Here is a 23,901-nt window from a genome sequence, read left to right as displayed (position 1 = left end):
CCAGCGCTGTCCTGTGATTTATCACTAAAGTAGCTTAGAAACTCAAAACTTATTATAGCATATATTTTTCTACTAATTCACACACGCAATCACTCGTATCTGATTTACAATGAGCAGAAATCTGTATGAAATGTTACAAACCATAGATAAAATAACTGCTGATAGTGAGCTATGATGTCAGATCACTTTCAATAGGAAAAAACATTTAATACCTTTAATAGTCAATCATATTTATAGTACAAACATTGTCAGTGAGCTATGAGGGCAAAAAAAAAAGATACAAAATAATCGTAATCGAGGTAAAATGTCCAATTAATCGAGGTTTTGATTTTAGGCCATAATCGTCCAGCCCTAATGTGTGTGCACTTCAATGAAAGCAGCACATCAATATAGAACAGTGATTAAACTGACTTGGAACTACTTGTGCATTAAATGGTTTTAATGCACATCTTCCAGCCAATCAGAATCGAGTATTCAGACAGACCATGGTATAATATTACATAAAGGGATAGTTCAACCAAAAAATGTATTTACTCACCCACAAATTGTTCCAAACCTGTATGAATTTCTTTCTTCTGCTGAACACAAAAGACGACATTTTGAAGAATGTCAGTAGCCAAACAGTTAAAGGGTTAGTTCACCCAAAAATGAAAATTCTGTCATATAATTACTCACCCTCATGTTGTTTAAAACCTGTAAGACATTTGTTTATCTTTGGAACACAAATTAAGATGTTTTTGATAAAATCTGAGAGGTATCTGACTCCTCAATGGACCACCACTTTCAAGGTCCAGAAAGTTACTAAAGACATCGTTAAAATAGTCAACGTGACTGCAGTGGTTCAACCCTAATTTTATGAAGTTACAAGAATACTTTTTGTGCGCAAAAACAAAACAAAAATAACTTAATTCAACAATATCTTCTCTTCTGTGTCATTCTCCTACGCTGTTTACTCCAGGTTCTACATCAGAATGCCGACACAGTATTGGTTGACGCTGTTCACGTGAGCAGCACAACACATGCGTGTGATGCTGACGCAAGAGCCGGCCAATAATGATTCGGTATTCTGATGTAGAACCTAGAAGCGCTGAACGTAAACAGCGTAGGAGAATTCAATGGGGTTTTAACGATGTGTTTAGTACCTTTCTGGACCTTGAATGTGGTGGTTAAATTACTGTCTATGGACTGGAGGAGTCGGATACATCTCGGATTTCATCAAAAATATCTTAATTTGTATTCCGAAGTTGAACAAAGTTCTTACAGGTTTAGAACGACATGAGGGTGAGTAATTGATGACAGAATTTTCATTTTTGGGTGAACTAATCCTTTAATGGGACCCTATTGACTTCCATAGTATTTTTGTTCATATTGTGGAAGTCAATGGAGTACATCAACTGTTTGGTTTTCAGTTTTATTTCAATTTCTGAAAATGTAAAAATAAAACAATAACAAACCAGGAAATTAATGATTGAATTCATTTTTGGCTCAGTTAGTATTTTGAATATGTACTTTGGGCAAGTTATTGATTTTATTGCTGGTCTCAAGTTTGAAATCTTCCGTAGTGAATGCGGCTAGCAATGAGGTATGTTCCGGATTCAGCGCATTAGCCATTCTGCTTGCATGCTCTTCGGTGGAACTATGATAAGACCCAATAAGATCATTGTATTTTTCACAAAGTGCTAGTCTACAGTAGCACATCCGTCTTTGGCCTATTGTTACATGCACTATGGAAAGAATCCCAGATACTTCCTTCGCTCTGTATGGCTGCCACTATGCATAAGTTTGGGCTCCCTCATTAAAACTAGGGGTAGGAAATGAAATGCATTCATTGTGAGTGCTAAGAAAGGATGAATGGCCTTGCAGTAGAGTGGCGAGAGACTTCCTTGTTCAACACAAACAGGGTTTGTCTTTGTCTTGATGCTTGGCTGGGTCTGTGCGCCAGGATGCTAATGAGGCTAGCGGAGGAGCTAGGCTGAGGCCCAGACAGCCACGGCACATTCCAGCCACGTGCCTAAGCAGTGAGGGAATGTCTGATTAGCGCAGGAGTGGATCTAAATGGCTGGCGAAAGAACAGGGAAGCTAAAAGCTAGTTTGTATGGGGTGGCGTCTTCTCTCAGTGCTCATGAGATGTAAATCAAAAGAGCCAGTGCTCTTTGAGGAGAGAGGCAAAGGAACTAATTAATTTCAAATCCCATAGATTACTTTTAACTTGGTTAAAAAGGAGTTATCTCAGCAAGAGGGCCATCATGTTTGGCTGATAATGACAGTAAATCATTTTTTAACTACAGAGAGCTGTTTTTAAAGTTTTTTTTTATTTATGTATTTTTTTTTTAGGAAATGTAAGAAACTCCTCTTTTTGTACCACATATGCCGTTAGCCATTGGTGGCAGGTGACAACTGACCACAAATAGAATGTTTCACAGAAATAGTGTGGATGCCTGCAGCTATGTGTGTGTATAAAAAGATGTGGTTGATGCGCTAAACTGCATTTGAGATGCAGTTGCTTTGATTTAGGATTACTGAAAATATGACTTAAAAATAAACAAGTTTTCATGTCGTACTAAATTGTCAAACAACATCACGCACAAGTCGCTGTCAAGTGTTTTGTCTGTGAAACATAGTAGGAGACTAGGAGTCACTGCAGTGCAAAAAAAAAAAAAAAAATCGTTAATTTGTATTTTTTTTATCTTCTTTTCTGGTAACATCCTTAAAACAAGAAAGACATAATTGTGTAAGACTTTTTTCCCCAGAGAATATATATACTAAATTTATTTTTCTTGTTTTATATATAAACCTCAATAAATGTTGTGCTTATAATAAAAACAAAACTATTTGCTAATGGCACAAAAAGTAAACATCAATATATTATCTGAAAACAAGTCAGATTATTTTAAAATTTTGCAAACAATCTAAAATAAATATGTGAATATAATTACTGTATATAAATATTTTTTAAATCTGAAAAAGGTGAATAAATCTATCTTTTTTGTGATTTGTTTACCATTTTGATCGTTAGTTATTTATTTATTTTACATTTCTGGAATTTACTGCCAGTGCTCAAGCCAGGTCTCCAAGTGTGGCACAAGAACTCAATTTAAAGACGGGGTGGTGAGGGATGTCACAGACCTCATGAGAACATGTCTGGGGAGGAGAATCTAATTTATGAAAAAAAATTAAAACTCAGAAGGCAAGTTGAGGTTCAGATTGAATGCACATTTCAAAGTGGGACACACTTTAAATATCCCCTGGCAAGGTAGTGCTAACCTGGAAGCATTGTTAAACAAATTGCCTCTCTCTAACATTACTGCTCTAGATAAATCTGAGACATTCCCCTGATCCTCTGACAACATCCTATTTGTCTTGTCCCTGCTCTTTTCTCTGTAGTAGAAGCTCGGCTAGCTATCTAGCAGATCCATAAAACCTCTGAAGTTACAAAATGTTGTGGTACAGATTAAATCTGTACTGTTTTCAACAGATCCACAGAGTCAGATTTAGTTCTTTGATCTGTGTCATAGCTTCTGGATTTCAGTTGAGATGTATTTACAACATTTTTTTTTTTGTGCTCCCAAAACAAAACATAACACTGTCTGTTTGATGCTAAAATAGGTCCCTATGTTGATTCATTTTTTTTTTCAATAAGGTTAAGGGTACTGTGATTGTCTTGCTTTTATACAACAATTCAGTAATCAAAATGTTATTATTGGTTAATTTACATTTTAGGCACAGAATTGCTAGTTACTATGCATTTTAAAGTTGCCAACAAAATGGTTTCAGTGAAGCAAGCACTAAATAATCTGAGCACACAATAGTGGTCTTTTAAAGGATTCAGTGACTCACTCATGAAGACAGTCACTTGGTTTGTTCTTAAACGATTCATTGATTTTGAACAAATCTTTTGAGTGAATGACTCACACCTAGGCGTAAAGTTCCCAGATGACCTACTACATCTGGCGAGATTGCATCCTATCAACATTTCACTGTCCCACGAGGCCACAGGAGAGGGTTTATGAATGGCAGTGAAGCGACGCAACTTGTGCTGGTAGATCACATGACGAATATAGTATATCCGGATTACATTCATATTAGAGTTATCAAAAGTACCGACTTCGGTACCAAGTCAGAACTGAAATTTAAAAAATGTGAGGCTTTGAGCGTTGTTGAACGGATTCGTAAACACCTGATTGGCCATTGTGTTCACACACTCATCAGATATGTCTGTGATTGGCTTCAATGATCAACACTTCAAAAACATGTAGTAATAAATAGTCATCAATGACGCTCTTCACCAAGCGCTTACACAGATACACACGGGAGCGTTTGAAAGCAGGTGTCTGTCGTGGACCAGTCCGCTGGCTTTGAAACGCTTTCAAATTCAAACACTTCTGTGTGCTTTCAAATGCTCCCGTGCGTTGATCATGTGGCCAATCACAGACATATCCGATGAGCTCGTGAACACAATGGCCAATCAGAGGTGTTTACGAATCCGTCACTTTTTTAAAATTTGGTACCAAAGTTGGTATTTTGACAACTCTAATTCATACACACATTCATATAATACATTCTTTTTAATGGTCACAAAGTAATTACTTCTTCAAACAAAGTACCAGAAAGTATTCAGAACGTATGTGATTTCGGGATGCAGCCCTAGACAGCCACTTAATGAATGAATCAGTATTTTTGAACGAATCCTTTTGGTGAATCGATGTGATCCACTGGAAGAATCACTGGAACATCCCAACCATCACAGATGTTTTACGATGGTTTGTACATACAAATATTTAAAACTAATGTTTCATTAAAATGTTATTTTAAATTCATAAATTCATTATAGCTATACTTCTGCTACAAGATATACTGTCATGCAATCAACAACAGAACATTTTCCATGTAATACCAATCTGCTGACTATAAATTAGTTAAAGGCATATCTACAAAAAAAAGGTTTGAAATTAATCTGAATCTTCATCCACATTTTATAAGCTATTGATAGCCTGACTGCTGCAGGATTCATTGCTATGTACTTACAGGGTTCAGACAAGCCAATTCTTCAAAATTTTAATGAAGGCTAATAACAGCCTAACTCTCCAAAGGGAACTTGTTCACATTAATAAACAAAACAAGTGGATGAGCCTGCACACACAAAAGCCTCCATGCTCTCTAGCCAAGGGGCTTTCAACCCTGGCAGTGGCTCAAGCCTGATGTTTTCTCTATGTTGTGTTGCTGTGCCAAATTATATTGTAATTACTTATTGGAGGCAGTCATGACGAGGCTGTGGTGAGGGGCTGCGGGGGGAGCAGAGAGGAGGACTTGATTGTTGCTGTTCAGTCATGATGGTAAATCGTTTGTGCTTGACTTCAAGAAAATGTGCACTGATGGAAAGAAAAGCTGGGCGTTCCACGTCTTTCTCAGGATTCTCTGAGAACGTCTCATATGTCTTTGGCTGTGGTAGGAGAGGAGTAATTGCCAAAATAAGGTGTCAGTTTGTCAGCTTTGGTATCTTTTCCTGCTCCCACAGAAACGGATCCCTGTGCTGAACTGTTAGCGAATTGTGTAAATGAAACCTGCTGGGACAGTAGCTCTGGGAAGATTCTCTCCTCCTTTTGTTCTTTCAGATATACTGGCTCACATGAGTAATAGGGATCGAAATTCTGTTTAAAGGTGCCCTCGAATGAAAAATTGAATTTATCTTGCCATAGTTAAATAACAAGAGTTCAGTACATGGAAATGACATACAGTGAGTCTCAAACTCCATTGTTTCCTCCTCCTTATATAAATCTCATTTGTTTAAAAGACCTCAGAAGAACAGGCGAATCTCAACATAACACAGACTGTTACGTAACAGTCGGGGTGTACGCCCCCAATATTTGCATATGCCAGCCCACGGTCCCAACATTATCATTATGAAAGGCATTAGACAAGGGCAGAACGTCTGGATCAATGTCTGAATCAACAGACTAGGTAAGCAAGCAAGAACAACAGCGAAAAATGGCAGATGGAGCAATAATAACTGACATGATCCATGATATCATGATATTTTTAGTGATATTTGTAAATTGTCTTTCTAAATGTTTCGTTAGCATGTTGCTAATGTACTGTTAAATGTGGTTAAAGTTACCATCGTTTCTTACTGTATTCACGGAGACAAGAGCCGTCGCTATTTTCATTTTTAAACACTTGCAGTCTGTATAATTCATAAACACAACTTCATTCTTTATAAATCTCTCCAACAGTGTGTAATGTTTGCTTTAGCCACGGAGCATAGCCTCAAACTCATTCAGAATCAATGTAAACAATATAACAGTATACAATACTCACATAATCCGACGCATGCATGCAGTATGCATGACAAACACTTTGTAAAGATCCATTTTGAGGGTTATATTAGCTGTGTAAACTTTGTTACGGCACTGTTTAAGGCAAGCGCGAGCTCTGTGGGCGGAGAGCACGGGATTTAAAGGGGCCGCAGCATAAATCGGCGCGTTTATAATGATGCCCCAAAATAGGCAGTTAAAAAAATTAATAAAAAAAAATCTGTGGGGTATTTTGAGCTGAAACTTCACAGACACATTCAGGGGACACCTTAGACTTATATTACATCTTTTAAAAACATAATCTAGGGCACCTTTAAGTATCGCAGTTTAAGAATTCTGGTTCTGATTCCATTATTGTCAAATCTGACGCGGAATGCGCTGCTCTGGCCACTGGTTTCAGCATAGCCCTTCAGATACAAAGCGATCTGCATTGTTTTCAAAACTATTAGCGGGAGTTATATACTGTACATCTAGTCATTTGATGCCCCATTTCTATTGGCCGCACGGGTAATCGTCACAGAGCGCAGCGGCGAAAGTTTAACTATTTTGAACTTTGACCGCCGCATGCGCGCAAGCTCGCCAATGGTGCGCTTTGGTTGACGCAGCAACAAACCGTCCTTGTGCAGGTCATTGAAATTAATGGGTTTCATAGCGCAGTGTGAAAAGGCCTCTATGCAGTTATATGTCACAGGTGTCCAGCTTTGAGTATATTTGGCTATTTTACAATATTTAGAATTTATTACATTTTGATTCTTGCTCAAGAAAAGCTATTTCTGTATTAATGTGTGTGTATATACATGTATATATATATATATATTGTATTTGATCAAAATACAGTAAAAACAGTTATTTTAAATTGTAATAACATTTCATCACAATATTCCTGTTTTCTGATTCAGTGTATTTTTTTAATTGTAACTTATTGCCTGTTTATGCCATTACTCCAGTCTTCAGTCTCACCTGATCCTTCAGAAATCAAATATATCAAATATCTAATATGCTGATTTGTTGCTCAAGAAACAATGAAAATCAATGAAAAGAAAAAACAAAACAACAAAAAAACGTGATTCCCTTTTTTTTTCAGGATTCTTTGATGAATAGAATGTTCTCTTCAGCATTTATTTTGAAATAGAAATCTTTTGTAACACTGTCAATGTCTTTACTGTCACTTTTGATCAATTTAATGTGTCCTTGCTGAATAAAAGTAATTTTTTTTTTTTTTTTTTTAAATAGATGTTTTTGCTTAGTTTCAGAATAATAACTCGCAGAGATTGGCCACAAAGAAAATTCCTGTCTATTATGAAAGTACAGATGCTTTTGAAACGAAAAATCCAAGTTACCAATTTGTTGTACTAGCCAGATTTAAAACCCTCCCCATTCGACCGTTGAGGGGACAGGCCCAGAGGTGGCAGTAATGAGGCAGTCAGCTATGAGGGTCACCTTGATGTCATAGTTATTGTCAAAGCCATTGCCAGCGTGGTTCCTCTCCCCTCTGCCCCGTCTGCTTTGAGTTGGCTCAAGTCAGCAGCACATGACTGGGATTTGTAGACTGCCCACCGCTGCCTGCTCTTTCTCACCCTACAAGGCTAATGTGAGGGACCACAGCAGATGTGGCGAGGTGCTCAGGCTGTGGCGCATTAAGCCGCTGCCCTTGGGTCGCGAATGTGCTGCGTATTAAATGTAATGTGGAGATTTTAAATTAGTTGCAGGCTGAGTTTAAGAAGTCCCTTATGGATTAGAATAATAGTTTAAAATAGTTATAGAAAGCTTAAAGTATTAGGCCCTGTCCTAAATGGCACACATCACATGCACTTAAGCTGTGTCCGAAACCGCTCCCTATCCACTATATAGTCTACTATATCGGGTGTCGGCCATTTTGTAGTGGTGTCCGAATTCTGAGTGAGTGACTTAATTCCCTACATTCGTTCACTACTTTTTACCCTCAGTTCTCTCTGATTTCGAGTGTACATTCGATGTACACTCGCTGAAGCACTATTTCCCAAAATCCAATGCGGAGAGGACTGTCGTTAATCATCAGTAGCGTATTCAAATCATAACGGTCGCCTGAGGGCGCTCAAACACCATCTCATCTGTGAGCGTGAGAGTTTATAACAAACTAAAAAAACTTTATTAAAAAGAATAAATACATTAAATAATGTACACTTGTTAATGTGTTTATTTTTTGTTTACAGTATTTTATAGTATTTAATGATTATGAACACATATTAAGCATGACAAACCAATTATACAATCGATTAAACTACAAAGCTGGCACGGAGGCATGTATGATTACAAAATAAAGTCATTATGATTGTTATTGTTATTAACATTATTTTATAATGTAAGTAACATGTAGGATAAAATTGTTTTATCGCGTTGAGCCGTTTCTGCGACAGCTCCAGCTCTCCGACGCACAGTGTATACGTCAGTGTCCGAATTCACTCACTTCATTTCGTTCACTCCATGCAGATATAGTGCACTCAAATGACATACACTATATAGGGAATAGTGAATGAGTGAACGAGTGAGCGGTTTCGGACACAGCTTTAGTCTTGTCCACAGGACCGTAGAGTGTCCCATTTGTCATTTTAGATTTCAGAAGGGTGCTCATGAGCGCCCCCTTTGTGCTCGATATGCAGCCTCAATGCGCACTTTTGCCGAGCCTGCACTGAAGTGAGCACTGCAGCGGACTTCTACCTGACAGTCAAAGCAGCGTTGCGAAAACTCGTAGGAAGACTGTAGCTGTGTCCGAAACCGCTCACCCGTTCACTCATTCACTCATCCCTATGTAGTGTATGGCATTTGAGTGCACTATATCTGCATGGAGTGAATGAAACGAAGTGAGTGAATTCGGACGCTGACGTATACATTGTGCGTTGGAGAGCTGGAGCTGTCGCAGAAATGACTCGACACATGATAACTACTTTTATCCTACTTGCGTTATAAAATAATGTTAATAACAATAACAATTATAATGACTTCATTTTGTAATCATACATACCTCCATGCCAGCTTTGTAGTTTCATCGATTGTATAATTGGTTTGTCATGCTTAATATGTTCATAAGCATTAAATACTATAAAAAACTTTAAACAAAAATAAACACATTAACTAGTGTACATTATTTCATGTATTTATTATTTTTAATAGTTTTTTTTAAATTTGTTAGAAACTCACGCTCACAGATGACGTTGAGCACCCTCAAGTGACCGTTATGATTACATTAGAATAAATACACTACCTACAGATGATTAATGAATATTTTTAAATCATCCACTAAATTTATCATCTCTTAAAGTTTGAGTTAACAACAGTGCCACAAATTATTAAAATACCTTGCTGTTAGTAAAACACATTAAATTGAGTTAATGCCTGCATAATATATTTTAATAATAAAAAAAAATATATTTTTTTACCTTATTAATATAAATTCATTTTAAAATTCATCTATATAATAATGTCTCTCTATATTTTAGTAGGTTTTATTAAAGTAATGATTAATAAAAAAAGGTAAAAAAAAAAAAAAAAAAAAAAAACATGAAATAAATGTTAAAGCAGAAATAAGAAAGCTGTAAAGTAATCTCTGGATTACACTCGCTCGCAATTCCACTCGTTCACACGCGCTCTCAGTCATCTCCGCGTTGGATTTTGGGAAATAGTGCTTCAGCGAGTGTACATCGAACGAACACTCGAAATCAGAGACAATTGTTGGTATAAAGTAGTGAACGAATGTAGGGAATGAAGTCGTTCACTCAGAATTCGGATACCACAACAAAATGGCCGACACCCGATATAGTGGCTTATATAGTGGATAGGGAGCGGTTTTGGACACAGCTTGTGAGTGTTTAGGGTGACATTTGGGACAGGGCCTTAGTTGACCCCTTATTCATGGCCTAACAGGAAGTTTGTGAACTTCCATGAACTGTTTGTGAACACTGTTTGAATGGGACTTTGTACAAGTGGTGATTTTTAGAGAGCTGGGTGGTCATTAGTCAGTTTAATAATAATAATATTAATAATAATAATAATAACTGTGCACACTTTGCCAGTTCTGTATCTACTGACAGCCTATTCAATATCATTTTTAAAATTATTTAATAACATTTTATATAATACATTTAATAATAATAATAATAATAATAAATTTAATTTTAATAAAATTCTTTTATTGAAGTAATATATAATACATATATAATACATAACAAATAATACTGACAAGGCTTGCAGTATATTTGTAACTATTAAGCAGGCAAAGTTATCTTCGACCGTTTAATTGGTCCTCGCTAATATATTGGTCTATCACAGGACTTGTTTGAGTTGTAAATCTTCAATCTCTATGATGATTGATTAGTAGAGGCGATGGGTATACATGTGTCCTTAAAGATCTTGTATGTGAGAGCGGTGTGTCTTGAATGAAGGCATGATTACTTTGGCAAATGGCTGACTAAAGAGCTAGTGTTAGAAATGTACGTGGGTGTGCAGTCTGGCACCTCTCACTCCGCAAAAACAGAAATGAGATCACAGGGGCTCGCATGATGAAACAGAGCCCCAAATAACACACGGCTGCTTAATTAGGCTGTCGGGCCAGGGGGTCCTAGTGTGCCTGCCTGCAGCCACATTAACCTCCCGAGAGGATTGAGGGAGTCGTATTGTAATGCACATTTTAGTGTCAACAAATTGTGGATCAAATGTTGTCCAAATGAAATGTTATTGCCCCGGAGGCTTTTAAATATACGGCCAGACGCTTTAAATAATTCATGTACAGAGACTTGTCAGGTTAAGCAGGAAGCACATATCCCTAGCCGTTTAAGGTTTTTAATGAGAGGAAGTCATGGACTTGCATCAAGAAGGATAACATGTTTTGCTTCTCTCTCTTCCTCCCTCGGCAGCGGGCTGCACGTTTGATGAGGACTCCGACCCCAGCCTGTGCGAGTTCAGCCAAGGGGAGGAGGATGACTTTGATTGGCAGCTGTTCCGCGCTCATGCCTCGCCACACTCCACCTCTGATCTCCTGCGCGGTAAGTCTGCCCAGCGTTGCCCATTCTTATTCCACCAGTTTATTTCACACTGTGGCACAAACCGTTTCACGCCCGTGGTCCCGTCCATCTCGGATGCCCTCCTACCGGCCTAATCGGAGTGACAGCTGGAACGATGGCCGTCATCGCAGCATGCTCTTTATTTTTTTCTTGGTTTATTTGTAGTTTTGTAAAAACGTAGAGAAAGTTTTGTCTGTAAAATGTGCTGAAATCCACACATGTGTTTGTATTTCATCAAATCTGGAACTACTGAGAAGAACATGTAGCCGATATTCCAGTTTTGCTGATGGGCTGCTTCAGGAAATTAATAGAATTCACTCGGTCGCACGCAAATCAACTTTGACCAGTCAAAACAAGCAGGCGAAATAAGAAAGGTAAAGACTCGGATCTATAAGCGCACATCAGCAGGTCTCGTCTCCCGATGTCTTATTCTGTCCGTGTCAATGGGCGAACAGAAGTGATTAGGAAGTTGGCCCCGCCTGAAACGAATCAATCCTGACAATCAATGAGTTCTTTGAAATGTAGCCCATCCCGAAACGGGAAGTGTCAGAGAGATGTGCATGGCCTGCTGGGAAGGGGCTTTTATTGAGAGCCATTGTTGAAACTAGATCAAAACAAGCAGAGGGAGGCAAGAAAGTGCAGAACTAGTAATTGGATTAGGCAGCCACCGGTGGTAAGTCAGTGAAAGAGACAGATGGATCGCAGGGACTTCGATGTGAGAAGAGATAGGATGCCGATGACACAATGAAACTGATAAAAACTTGGTAAGGTTTTCAGTGATGAAGTAAAACACAGGGGACCTGGATAGAGAGGCTTGTGAAAAGCATATCTCAGGGGGAAACTGAGCCACGCTCTATAATCTACACTAGTTTGAATGGAAGGTCAAAGACTACCAGAGGAATAGGAATTTACAGAGTGGGCCCGCTGTCCATAATCTTTTTGAGGAGACAAATAGTACTACATTTGTAGTGTTCATTTGTAGTAAAATTAAAATGAACGATCCAGAAGGTTATGTTATGTCAGAATAAACCTTTACAGGGTGATCAGGATGAAGTGGAGGGGTCTTGTATCAGCCTGAAGAAGTTTATTCTAAGATAACAACCGGCTGGATCTACATTATCTTGCTTATTACACGGCTACTTACCACATAAGTAAATAATTAGACACGATATTGATCGGAGTCAAAATATTTTATTAGCCCTTTAAACGCAAAGCTTCTGCGGAGAGAGCAGTTGCTAGTGCCACAAGTTCAAACTAGACGGACATTAAAGGGATACGGTAAAGTCACACCACTTATTAAACGGCATTTCGCCACATAAATAATTATGGGGATAGGAGATATTGATCTGAGATGAAACTGGCACAAAATGGTACAAAACTGGTCATAAAATGGCAGCAGTCCATGCTACTGGATGACATAATTAAATAACTGTACACAAAATATTGATTTGACTTTTAAAGGTGCCCTAGAACTTTTTAAAAAAAGATGTAATATAAGTCTAAGGTGTCCCCTGAATGTGTCTGTGAAGTTTCAGCTCAAAATACCCCATAGATTTTTTTTTTTATTCATTTTTTTAACTGCCTATTTTGGGGCATCATTATAAATGAGCCGATTCAGGGCTACTGGCCCTTTAATTCTCGTGCTTCACGCCCACGGAGCTCACGCTTGCCTTGAACAGTGCCTTAACAAAGTTTACACAGCTAATATAACCCTCAAATGGATCTTTACAAAGTGTTCGTCATGCATGCGTCGGATTATGTGAGTATTGTATACTGTTATATTGTTTACATTTGATTCTGAATGAATTTGAGGCTGTGTTCCATGGCTAACGGCTAATGCTACACTGTTGGAGAGATTTATAAAGAATGAAGTTGTGTTTATGCATTATACAGACTGCAAGTGTTTAATAATGAAAATAGCGACGGCTCTTGTCTCCGTGAATACAGTAAGAAACGATGGTAACTTTAACCACATTTAACAGTACATTAGCAACATGCTAACGAAACATTTAGAAAGACAATTTACAAATATCACTAAAAATATCATGGATCATGTCAGTTATTATTGCTCCATCTGTCATTTTTCGCTATTGTTCTTGCTTGCTTACCTAGTCTGTTGATTCAGCTGTGCACATCCAGACGTTCTGCCCTTGTCTAATCCCTTTCATAATGTTGGGAACATGGGCTGGCGTATGCAAATATTGGGGCGTACACCCCGACTGTTACGCAACAGTCGGTGTTATATTGAGATTCGCCTGTTCTTCGGAGGTCTTTTAAAAGTCCCTATGGACAGGTGTTGAAAATTAGCATATGTGCTATAACACTTTAAACAATGCATCTGGTTTGTCCAATGTTATTGCTATGTCCATATTAAATAAATAAATAATAATAATAATAATAAAACAAATGAGATTTATATAAGAAGGAGGAAACAATGGAGTTTGAGACTCACTGTATGTCATTTCCATGTACTGAACTCTTGTTATTTGACTATGCCAAGATAAATTCAATTTTTCATTCGAGAGCACCTTTAATATTTTATTAGCTCACCAAACGCAAAACTTAGGCGAAGGAAAAAACGTTCCTAGCAAGCGTATAGCGCTGCAGACTTCAGTTACCCGTATGAGCCTGTGTTATCTGTTTTCTGCGGTTGTTATCGGGGAATAACATTAAAAATTACATTTAAAAAAAAATGAAAGTGCTAAGTGAAGGAAACATGAACTAACAGTGAAAAATACAATATAATATAATACTATATAATAAATACGGCAACATATGCATTGCTCATTGTTAATGTCCCTATCTATCTATCTATCTATCTATCTATCTATCTATCTATCTATCTATCTATCTATCTATCTATCTATCTATCTATCTATCTATCAATCTATCTATCTATCGTGTGTGTGATAAAATGATAAAATCCCTATATATATATATATATATATATATATATATATATATATATATATATATATATATATATATATATATATATATATATATTTTATCAAGAAAATAAGAATATTATAAAATATTATATTTTATTTGGTTTTAAATATTACATTTATAGATGTATTACATTTTTTATTATTATTATTATTAATTACAAACTATAATTGGTTTGTGACCTATTATGGCAGCTGTATTTTACCATTTTGATCATTCAGCATTTCTTAGGATAATTTGATGCCTGTATCTTGCATAATTTTCTGTGATTAAACCAAATTTTCTCATTATCTGTTACAGTAATCTTGTGATTTGAAGTAATTGTTGTGTTGAAAGGAAAGATTTATGCTAATGAAAGCACTGTAGTAGGTTTTGAATGAATGACTGGCAGTGCTACAAGTGTGATCAGTTTAAAGTCTTGAACTAAGAGAATGTTCCACTTACTTGTGAAAATAGTACCAAAGCCATTAAAACAAAACTATAACTCGTGATAAATATATGAATGAGTCATTAGGACAGTTGAGGATGATGGAATCCTCCACAGTACATCATAATCAGCATTCTAATCATATGCAGACCCAAGACACTTCTCCCGCAGTCACAGGCGGTGTGCAGTAATTAATACATTTCCCTCTGGGTTTAATTAAAGCGGACTGTCTGTCGTGTGACATTCACTCTGCTCTGAGGGCAACAGATGAGTCTAGGCATGCAAAGTTTAAGTAGGTGAGAATGATGTCACACCTTGAAAACACAGCAGGAAGTGTTTGACGGTGTGAATGTAAACAGACAGTGACATCGCACATTCACCCTGCGGTAGGAGTTTATCATGTATTCTTACATGGAGAACCCCACACAGACATCTGTAATGGGCAATGAGGCATTTAACCGGCAGATTTTGATCTTCATAACATGGGGCACACTGACTTTGGGAAACTAGGTCAGAAACTGCCATGGTACTAAGTGGCAAAATGGATCCTTTCATGTTGTTTCAGTCTCAATATGCAAAGATTGTGCTCTCATGCACAGAACCAGTTGTATTTTCTCAGTTCTTAATGTTGCAGCGATCCTGTCACCATCATACATCTTAACTCAGAGCGTGACACTAAGCTAACTTTTGCTTAGAAGATTACAAGAGGACTCTGGTCCCTGTGTGTGGATAAAAGCATATAGTTTTGCAGTGATAACCAGGATCTTTCTGTCAGAAGACAAATTCAGATTTTCTATCCAAGGAAGAGGTGCAAAAGTGTTTTAAAATTACATTTTCACATTTACATGTTTTTTTGTGACAGGTGTGAATGACACTCAGAGAGAAAGGAAAATATATAATTACTAATTTTATATAATTGAAATAAAAAAAATAGCTGAATTTGTTAAAATAATATTAAAATTTATTAAAATAACCCTGTTCAAAAGTTTGGAAACCATTGATTCTCAATACTGTGTGTGGTTACCTGGATGATCCACGACTGTTTTTTTGTTTTGTTTTGTGATGGTTGTTCATGGGTCCCTTGTTTGTCTTGAGCAGTTAAACTGCCCAATGTTCTTCAGAAAAATCCTCCAGGTCCTGCAGATTCTTCAGTTTTCAAGGATTTTTTTGCATATTTGAACCCTTTCCAGCAGTGACTGTATGATTTTGAGATCCATATTTTCACACTGAGGACAACTGAGGGACTCAAACACAACTATTAAAAAAGTTCAAACATTCACTGATGCTCCAGAAGTAAACGCGATGCATTAAGAGCCGGGGGGTGAAAACTTTTGAAAAGGATGAAGATGTCCAAATTTTTATTTTGTTGAAATATATATATATATTTTTTTTTCATTTAGTACTGCCTTTCGGATACTTGCATGTTTCCCGGAAGACAAATTAAGTAAAATTTACTTTGATCTTCAAATTCAAAAAGTTTTCACCCCCCGGGTGTCATATCATGAGACAGAAAAAATATTATTTCTAATAATTAAAAAATGTATATATAATACATAATTTTTAATAAAAATATTTTAATATAATTTTTTAATAGAAATAGTTTTTTTTTGTCTTGTTATGACAATGGGACATATTTATTAATTTATATATTTAAGTTTCGTAGTGTAACAAGTTAGAGGCCAGCATGGGTCGTCGTGTCACTCACACCTAGGGCTGCACGATTAATCGAAATAAAACCAAAATCATGATATAGCTTAGTACTATTATAAAAACGCAAAGGCTACAATTTATTTAATTAAATAAATAAATAAATTAATAATAATAATTAATTAATTAATTAATTAATTAATTTTTTGGTAAAAACTATTATTTGGTATCTTGTTTAATATTTTAAATTTAATAATAGTAATAAAAAATATATTTATTATTATTATTATTTTATAGCCATATTGAAATATAATTACAAAAAATATTTCTTTAAATCACATTTTAAATTTCAATTGCAACCCTTTCAGAATCATGCAGCCCTACTCAAATCTGTCAGAATTTTTTTTTTTTTTTTTTTTTGTGGTTTTGTTCCTCATATTTTGTACATGTTGCTTAGTTGCTTTAGATAAAGGGTCTGCCAAATGCATAAATGTAAATGTTACCATGGAGTTCTAGAAAAGAACTAAAAAATGGATACCCTATGATGGTACATTTTCCATTTAGGGAAATGTTCTTAGATGACGTCTTTCATAGACTGTATCAGTATGTCTTTGATTTGAATTCTGATTTAGACTATCATTCTTAAAGTTTGACTTCATATTGTTACAGCTCTGTTTTATTTACTCGCCAAAGCCAATTTTAATTCATATTTGATGAATATTCATTTTAGACAGGGCAAGCAGAGTAGAGGCACGTACTCTTGAGGTCCAGCGGTTAACATTCATTTGCAAGGAGATTATTTCTTATCTGATCGTTAGTTGTAAATCGGTCACACTGCAGTCTGATGTGTTTATCTAAGAGAAATACTTGGTGGTGTGTTCTGAGGTAAGACCTGCATGCTACACATTTGAATCCAGTGGATTGGTTAGAGATGTGGGAGGCAGAGAAACCTGAATTTCTTCAGATAACCTAATTGGTCCATTCTCTCCTTAAGCTAGGCCTCTGGGTCCAGCAGAGATCTGCAGTAATCTCCTCACTGGAAGGAGGTTCCCACAGATATTAGCGCTAAAGCCAGGCAATTCTCTGGGCATGTTGTATCTTATTACGTCCTTCCTTAGTCAGAAAGGCACCGAGGCACACAGCGCTGATCTGAGACCTGTAGGTCTTTATTAGCAGCCGCCCTTCACCTTTCTCAAACAGCAGGCTCGTGTCCCATCTGCACATTATCCACACTCTGATGCCCAGGCCTTATTCATCACTGATATGAGAGACCACAGGGGCCCCTGACAGAGGAAGTTGGTGGGGAGACACATCTGGTGGAGTTGTAGGGTCATTATCAGACCTGGCTGGCTTCCCTCAATGATCTAATAAAGTTTCCTGAAGCCCAGAGCTGCCTGCCTCCATCCGCCATCTCTCAATCACTGACTTCTGCTTTGGGACTCTCAAAACTGCCTCTCGCCACATATGGATGGGATGGAGTTTGTAGTGCACTGCATTTATTTTGAATTAGTCGGCATGTTTATGTTTGGACTTGTTTATGACCGGGTCTGGTTTGGAAGGATGTCTAACTCACTGGGCTAAAAATCAGCTTGAGTTACATTGAACAGACTGGTGATTTCTATTCTTTACATTTTTACAAATAGGATGGTCACTTTTTTTTTAATAAAGCTTTTTATTCTGCATGTTCATAATACTATTCATTTGAAGGTTAATAGAGTGGATAAGAGAATATAGACAATAATGTTTTAATCATGTGATGTTTTTTGAAATTAGCTTTTTATACTATTTTTTAAAAAAAGTTTTAAACATTTTTTTCAAAATTATTTTATTAGAATTACACTGTTTTGAAAGTTGCTTTTTTATCCAAGGCTGCATTTATTTGATTAACAATACAATAAAAATTGTAATATTGTGAAATATTATTACAATTTAAAAGAATTGTTTTCTATTTCAATATATTTTAAAATGTAATTTATTCCTATGATGACAAACCTGAATTTTTAGCATCACATTATCCTTCAGAAATGCTGAATTAGTGCTCAAGAAACTTTTCTTGTTACAATTATATCAATGTTGAAAACATTTGTTCAATGAATAGAAAGTTCAAAAGAATATTTATTTGAAAATGTTGATTTTTTTTTAACATTATCTTTACTGTCACTTTTGATCAATTTAATGCATCTTTGCTAAATAAAAGTATTAATTTCTTACAAAAAAAGAAAAAAAAGTTATTGTAGACCCCAAGCTTTTGAACGATATTATATACCCCCATGCCAATGAAGTATGAAAAAACTGTGAAGTATGTTTTTTAATTACACTGAAAATAAAATTTACACTTGTTTAATGGATGTAATATTTTATCTTTTTTTTTTCTTTTTTTTCTTAAGTTTTACTGGAATACATTAAGACATTTTTTTTTTTTTTTTTTGCAGTGAATTAATTTACTATGTGCTTTACATTTGGAATCATGTGAAAACAATGCATTGGAATTTCATGCATTGAGTAAAAAGCAACACTATAGTTTTGTTGCAGAAAGAATGCTTCACGAAAGTATTCGGCAGGCCTGCCAGTGTATATATAGTTACCATCTCATCTGAAATCAGACTCACCCGTGGCACTCGACTCAGTGCAAAGAATTGATTAATCATGCCTCTCTTGTGTTCAATTTTTCAGAAACTCTTGGATTAATACAGTGATCCTCCGCTTCTCTTTGAACTTTCATCTGATCTGACAAGTGTCTCTCTTTTTTTAACTGTCTCAGCCCAGAGTTTCAAGTTATACGTTTAGCACCTCGTAATGGAATCTGCTCTTGACAAAGGTCCCAAACAAAAACCTCACCATCCATATGATTGAAATTCCATCATCAAAGTGTGTCTGAGATCAAAGCTTGATGAGTATGGTAGTAAAATAGATATGTGGCTTACATTGCTGCATTTGACGGCTGAAGGCTGATTGAATATAATTTTATTGGAATACTGGCTGATGTGTCCTGTCATAACCTCTGTTACAAAACTCTGTTTTTATCAACATTAAAGGGATAGTTCACCCAAAAATGAGAATTCTGTCATTAATTACTCACCCTCATGTCTTTCCAAACCCATAAGACTTTTGTTCATCTTCAGAACACAAATGAAGATCTTTTTGATGAAATCTGAGCAATTTCTGTCCCTCAATAGACAGCTACGCAACTGACACTTTGACGCTTCAAAAAGTTCATAAAGAGATTGTAAGACTTTTCCATATTTGAACTAATCCAAGAATTGAGAGGTTTAGTCCAAATTTTCTGAAGAGACACGGTCGCTTTTTTAGCGGTTGTACAGTTATTAATAAATTTATGGGTTATATATATGAATTATCATAAAGATTTATGATCAATTATGACGCGTATATCAACCCAAGGGGGAATTAAACATATATTGTGAATTAATTACAACGAATTATAATCAATCACATCTATGATTAGTTCTTGTTTAATAATTATTTAGGGAAACTATGTTTGTCCAGCAAACCCTAGCTCCTCCTAGAATATTATAGACGGATTTATTCTTTGGCCACAAGAATAAATTCCTATTATAGCATCAAAGCATAAAGTGATCGAAAAACGTTAAAGTGACTTGGTTTTTGTTGAAGGAAAAAAAAGAACAATCGAGCATGTATAATGTTTTTAATATATGCAAACTACGACTACAGAGGTTATACGGCTATACATAGGGTATACACATATATACAAGAGTGAAAGTAGGAAAGGAAAGAGAGAAGGCGAGTAGCAAAACCTAACAGTCCTTGAAAGCCAGCACAGAAATCAGTTTCATTATCTAAGATTCAGAAACGGTACTTGCGTCAGTTTGCTTGCTGGGTTTCAGGTCAGTGCTGCTGCAGTTCATTGGCTTCTTCCGTTTCCGCGGGAGTGTTTGAACTGAAGCCGTGGAAGTTAGTTTTGCAGAAGAGATGGTGGTCCCGAGAGATGAGCGCGATGGAAACGCGTCGCCGTGACGTCCGGGAGAGACGTGCGTGAGTGGGCGATGGATGATTCAGGGCAGTCGGGAGAACACACGGAAGAATCCTGGTGCTCCTCTTTTATGACAGATAAGCCGACACACCTCCTTGAGGTGGAATAGCCAATAACATTGGTGCAAAGTTGGCGGGCAAGCTCTTCCTTTGTCTGGTCTCCTAGCTGAATTTGCATAATTGATGACTATCAGATCGGATTTCGAGATGGAGTACTTTCTTCACAATATCATTAAACAAATAGAACAATGCCTTTGACAGCCATGTGATATACATAGGTGAATGAGGCGTGAGGAGAGCTTTACATAGACACCAAGCTTGTTATGTAAGAAAAGCGTATAAAAGAAGTTATGGTTTACAGACAAAAACTAAAGCTAACTCAACTACAGTTATTTAAACTAAGTCTAAACACTAGGAAACATGCATACGCTTGAGATATATGACGGGTACATTTTGGCATAGTTATATTTTACATATACAGTCTTCAATGCATGTTTGTGTGTGTGTCTGTGTGCGTGTGGTGTGTGTAGGAATGTGATCTGGCACTCACATGAGGGGCCCTCTTTGATGTCCCAAGAGCTAGGAAATTGGGCCCTCTGTCTTACCTCGGAGGGTAACAAAAATGTCAGAGTGTCTGTTTTTCTCTGGACCGGCCGGAGCCGAGGTCAGATTACAACACAGTCCAGCATGTGAGAAGCATCCTGAAGATTCCAGATTTTATTGACTGTCCTGATAAGTGTGCATATGCTACACTTTATATGATGAAGAGATTGAATTTAGGCTTTTATTCACATATAAACATTCATCAACTCACACATCAGTTGTGATAAACGGAAACTCAAGCGTGTTTGCTTGACGCATGCGAGAACCAATGAGGTTCATTCTCATGTGTTAGGCAGCACGTTTGAGCTTCTGCAAGAACTAAAGAGGTTTGTTCTCATGGGCCAGTCAGGTTCAGTTGAGCTTCTGTTTATGTTTACTGATCAATGTTTATATGTGAATAAAAGGCTAAATTAAATCTGCTCATCATATAAAGCGTTTGAGTCTCTTCAGAAAATTTGGACTAAACCACTCAATTCATATGGATTAGTTTTACAGTCTCTTTATGAAGCGTCAAAGTGTCAGTTGTGTATAGGGTGACCACCCGTCCCGCATTTTGTGGGACAGTCCCGAAAATTGGGAGCTTTGTCCCACGTCCCACAAGATGCAAGTAGTGTCCCGCATTTCTGTATTATCTTTTTTCACAGCTACCAGCAAAGATTTCATCTCACATACTGGATAAGAACCTCAAGAGCTGCTCAAAGCTGCCCAAATTGATGATTTAAAGCATGTAATTATCCATCCTGATGCCAAATATTTCCAATGAACAAAACGTGCGCCGATCCCGTGGATGCTCGAGCGGCACTCACGGAAATGGTCGAGCGCTTGCGGAAAAACGTGAGATATTCTCCATTCATTTTAACCAATAAAAAATTGATTGCAACTTTTAGACACGACTTTCTTCTCACGTTAATAGTTCGTTTAAGGTGGTTTCTATGGCGTTATTGTAATGACAAATATCGAGAGCGCATCAAATGCTCGAGCAGGAAGCTCTCCGCTCACAAGCGGATTCCCTTCTCGCACAAAACTGGACACGCGCCCTCTCACGCTTAGAAATTACATGTGCGTGCTCAAACTTTGTCCTCCTGCATGTGCACTCGTGAAACTAGAACAGTCTTTTCTCCAGGATTTAATGTTGCCAGAAGCGCAACATTATAGTGTGGGCACCCACCGGCATAAATATTAATCTGCGCCATCGAATGTAAATCAATATTTACATTGCATAATAGTAGTAAATTTATCTGTCTCACACGTGTCCTGCATTGTCCCGCAAAATCACATCTACTGTCCTGCAACAGATTAATAGCCAGGTGGTCACCCTAGTTGTGTAGCTGTCTTTGGAGGGACAGAAAGCTCTCAAATTTCATCAAAAAGATCTTCATTTGTGTTCCAAAGATGCACAAAAGTAATACGGGTTTGGGATGACATGAGGGTGAGCAATTAATGACAGAATTTTCATTTTTGGGTGAGCTAACCCTTTAAAGTCCTGTATGAAAAAGAAGTTAATTTATTTTATATATTTATATGTTTGTTTTTTTTTGTTTTTTTCCAGAGAGCTTGTTTTCATTCTTGGATTTTCCACAAAGCATACATGCATTGCTGTTTTAGAATCAGAAAAAAAAAGTAAGGATATGTTTAACTTAAAAACTTATGAAATGGATGGATAAAATGGATGCTGTATGCAAAGGATGTGAAGTTTTATGATTATTATTCCCGAGCTGCTGATTTACCTCATGGTTATGAGTACAAATTATTTATATATTTATATTTATCAAAGGGTGAATCATAAATCCATCATGCTTGTCCTGTGAGAGATTTGGTGGAACGGAATAAAAATTATGTGTGGTAAAATTTTTATACACACCACTGAGATGGAAGGTGAAACGGGGAAATGAATTGCTGTGTAAATCTAACAGGGCAGACTAAATCCAATTGTATTAGGAGGCAAATAGCATAAACCACAATGCCAGGCTTGGACCACAACTCATTCACAAGAGTTCATATTCACCGTCACGCACAATAAATAAATAGCAAGATGGATCATGTAACAAGGGGATGGAATAAAGGCATTTTCACATCCAATGAAAGGCAATACAACTGCGTATGTCTGTTGAGGTGCTATTTTGTTTTTTAGGAAGAGCTTGTGTCAAATGAGGTGACATTAAAGAATTTAAAGAGCTCCTGCGAGAGGGCATTTGGGCTTTATGCTCCAAATTTAGGTTTTTACATCTTTATGGGATTTTATAAAGAGGCATGCAATGTTAAAAAGTATGGTACCAATTTTCTTAGTGTTTATTAGGCAATATATGCTTATTTTACACTGTGTAGGGTTACCTGTACAATAACTTTACAGTTAAGTTACCTTAATGGATTATAGTTATGTCTGAATTCCCAGCATGCATTGTGGCATTAATTCTTTCTGCAAACTACTGCTGTTTACTGTGTTATTGGCGGTTGTATATGATGCCTCTTAAAGGTCTTTGTTGTGTTGACTACATCCATGTCCATTTCCATCCATTTCCATGTCATCTTTATATTCTTCAGAGGCATTTATTGTTTGATTCCCCAAATTTTTGATAGTCAGGCTTGCATTAAATGAATTAAAGTACCAGCAACCTTCCCACTGCGATACCTGTTTTTCACGTCTCACCCCTTATTGTAAACAAGATCAATATTTACTCAAAATGTGAGACAAAACCACACAGCATGGATCAGTTATCATAGAAATAGCGGATGTGACTCTGGGCAGCTGAGTGGATCCGTTTACAGGCACAGGACGGATTTTCACAGACAGACCACAAAACATTACCCACTTTAAATAAAAATACATTATTGAAACTACATTTTACATTACATTACCCTTCAAAAGTTTGGGCTTTTTTTTTTTTTTAGGTTGCATTAATTTGATCAAAAGTGACAGTAA

General features: G+C 36.7%; 1 protein-coding gene across 13 annotated transcripts in view; it reads left to right on the top strand.

Moving 5' to 3' along the window:
• Positions 1–23,901, top strand: part of ptprub (protein tyrosine phosphatase receptor type Ub) — a 272,915-nt gene that overhangs the window by 63,729 nt on the left and 185,285 nt on the right. For all 13 annotated transcript variants that reach the window (XM_048153155.1, XM_048153156.1, XM_048153166.1 and 10 more), the window contains exon 2: positions 11,201–11,329. In XM_048153155.1, coding sequence (XP_048009112.1) covers positions 11,201–11,329 — 129 coding nt within the window. The remainder of the gene's footprint in view (positions 1–11,200; positions 11,330–23,901) is intronic.

This window comes from Megalobrama amblycephala, linkage group LG13, assembly GCF_018812025.1.
Source record: "Megalobrama amblycephala isolate DHTTF-2021 linkage group LG13, ASM1881202v1, whole genome shotgun sequence".
NCBI classification, from domain to species: domain Eukaryota; kingdom Metazoa; phylum Chordata; class Actinopteri; order Cypriniformes; family Xenocyprididae; genus Megalobrama; species Megalobrama amblycephala.
Note: the sequence above shows the minus strand (reverse complement) of the source record. Positions and strands in the feature narration are given on the sequence as shown.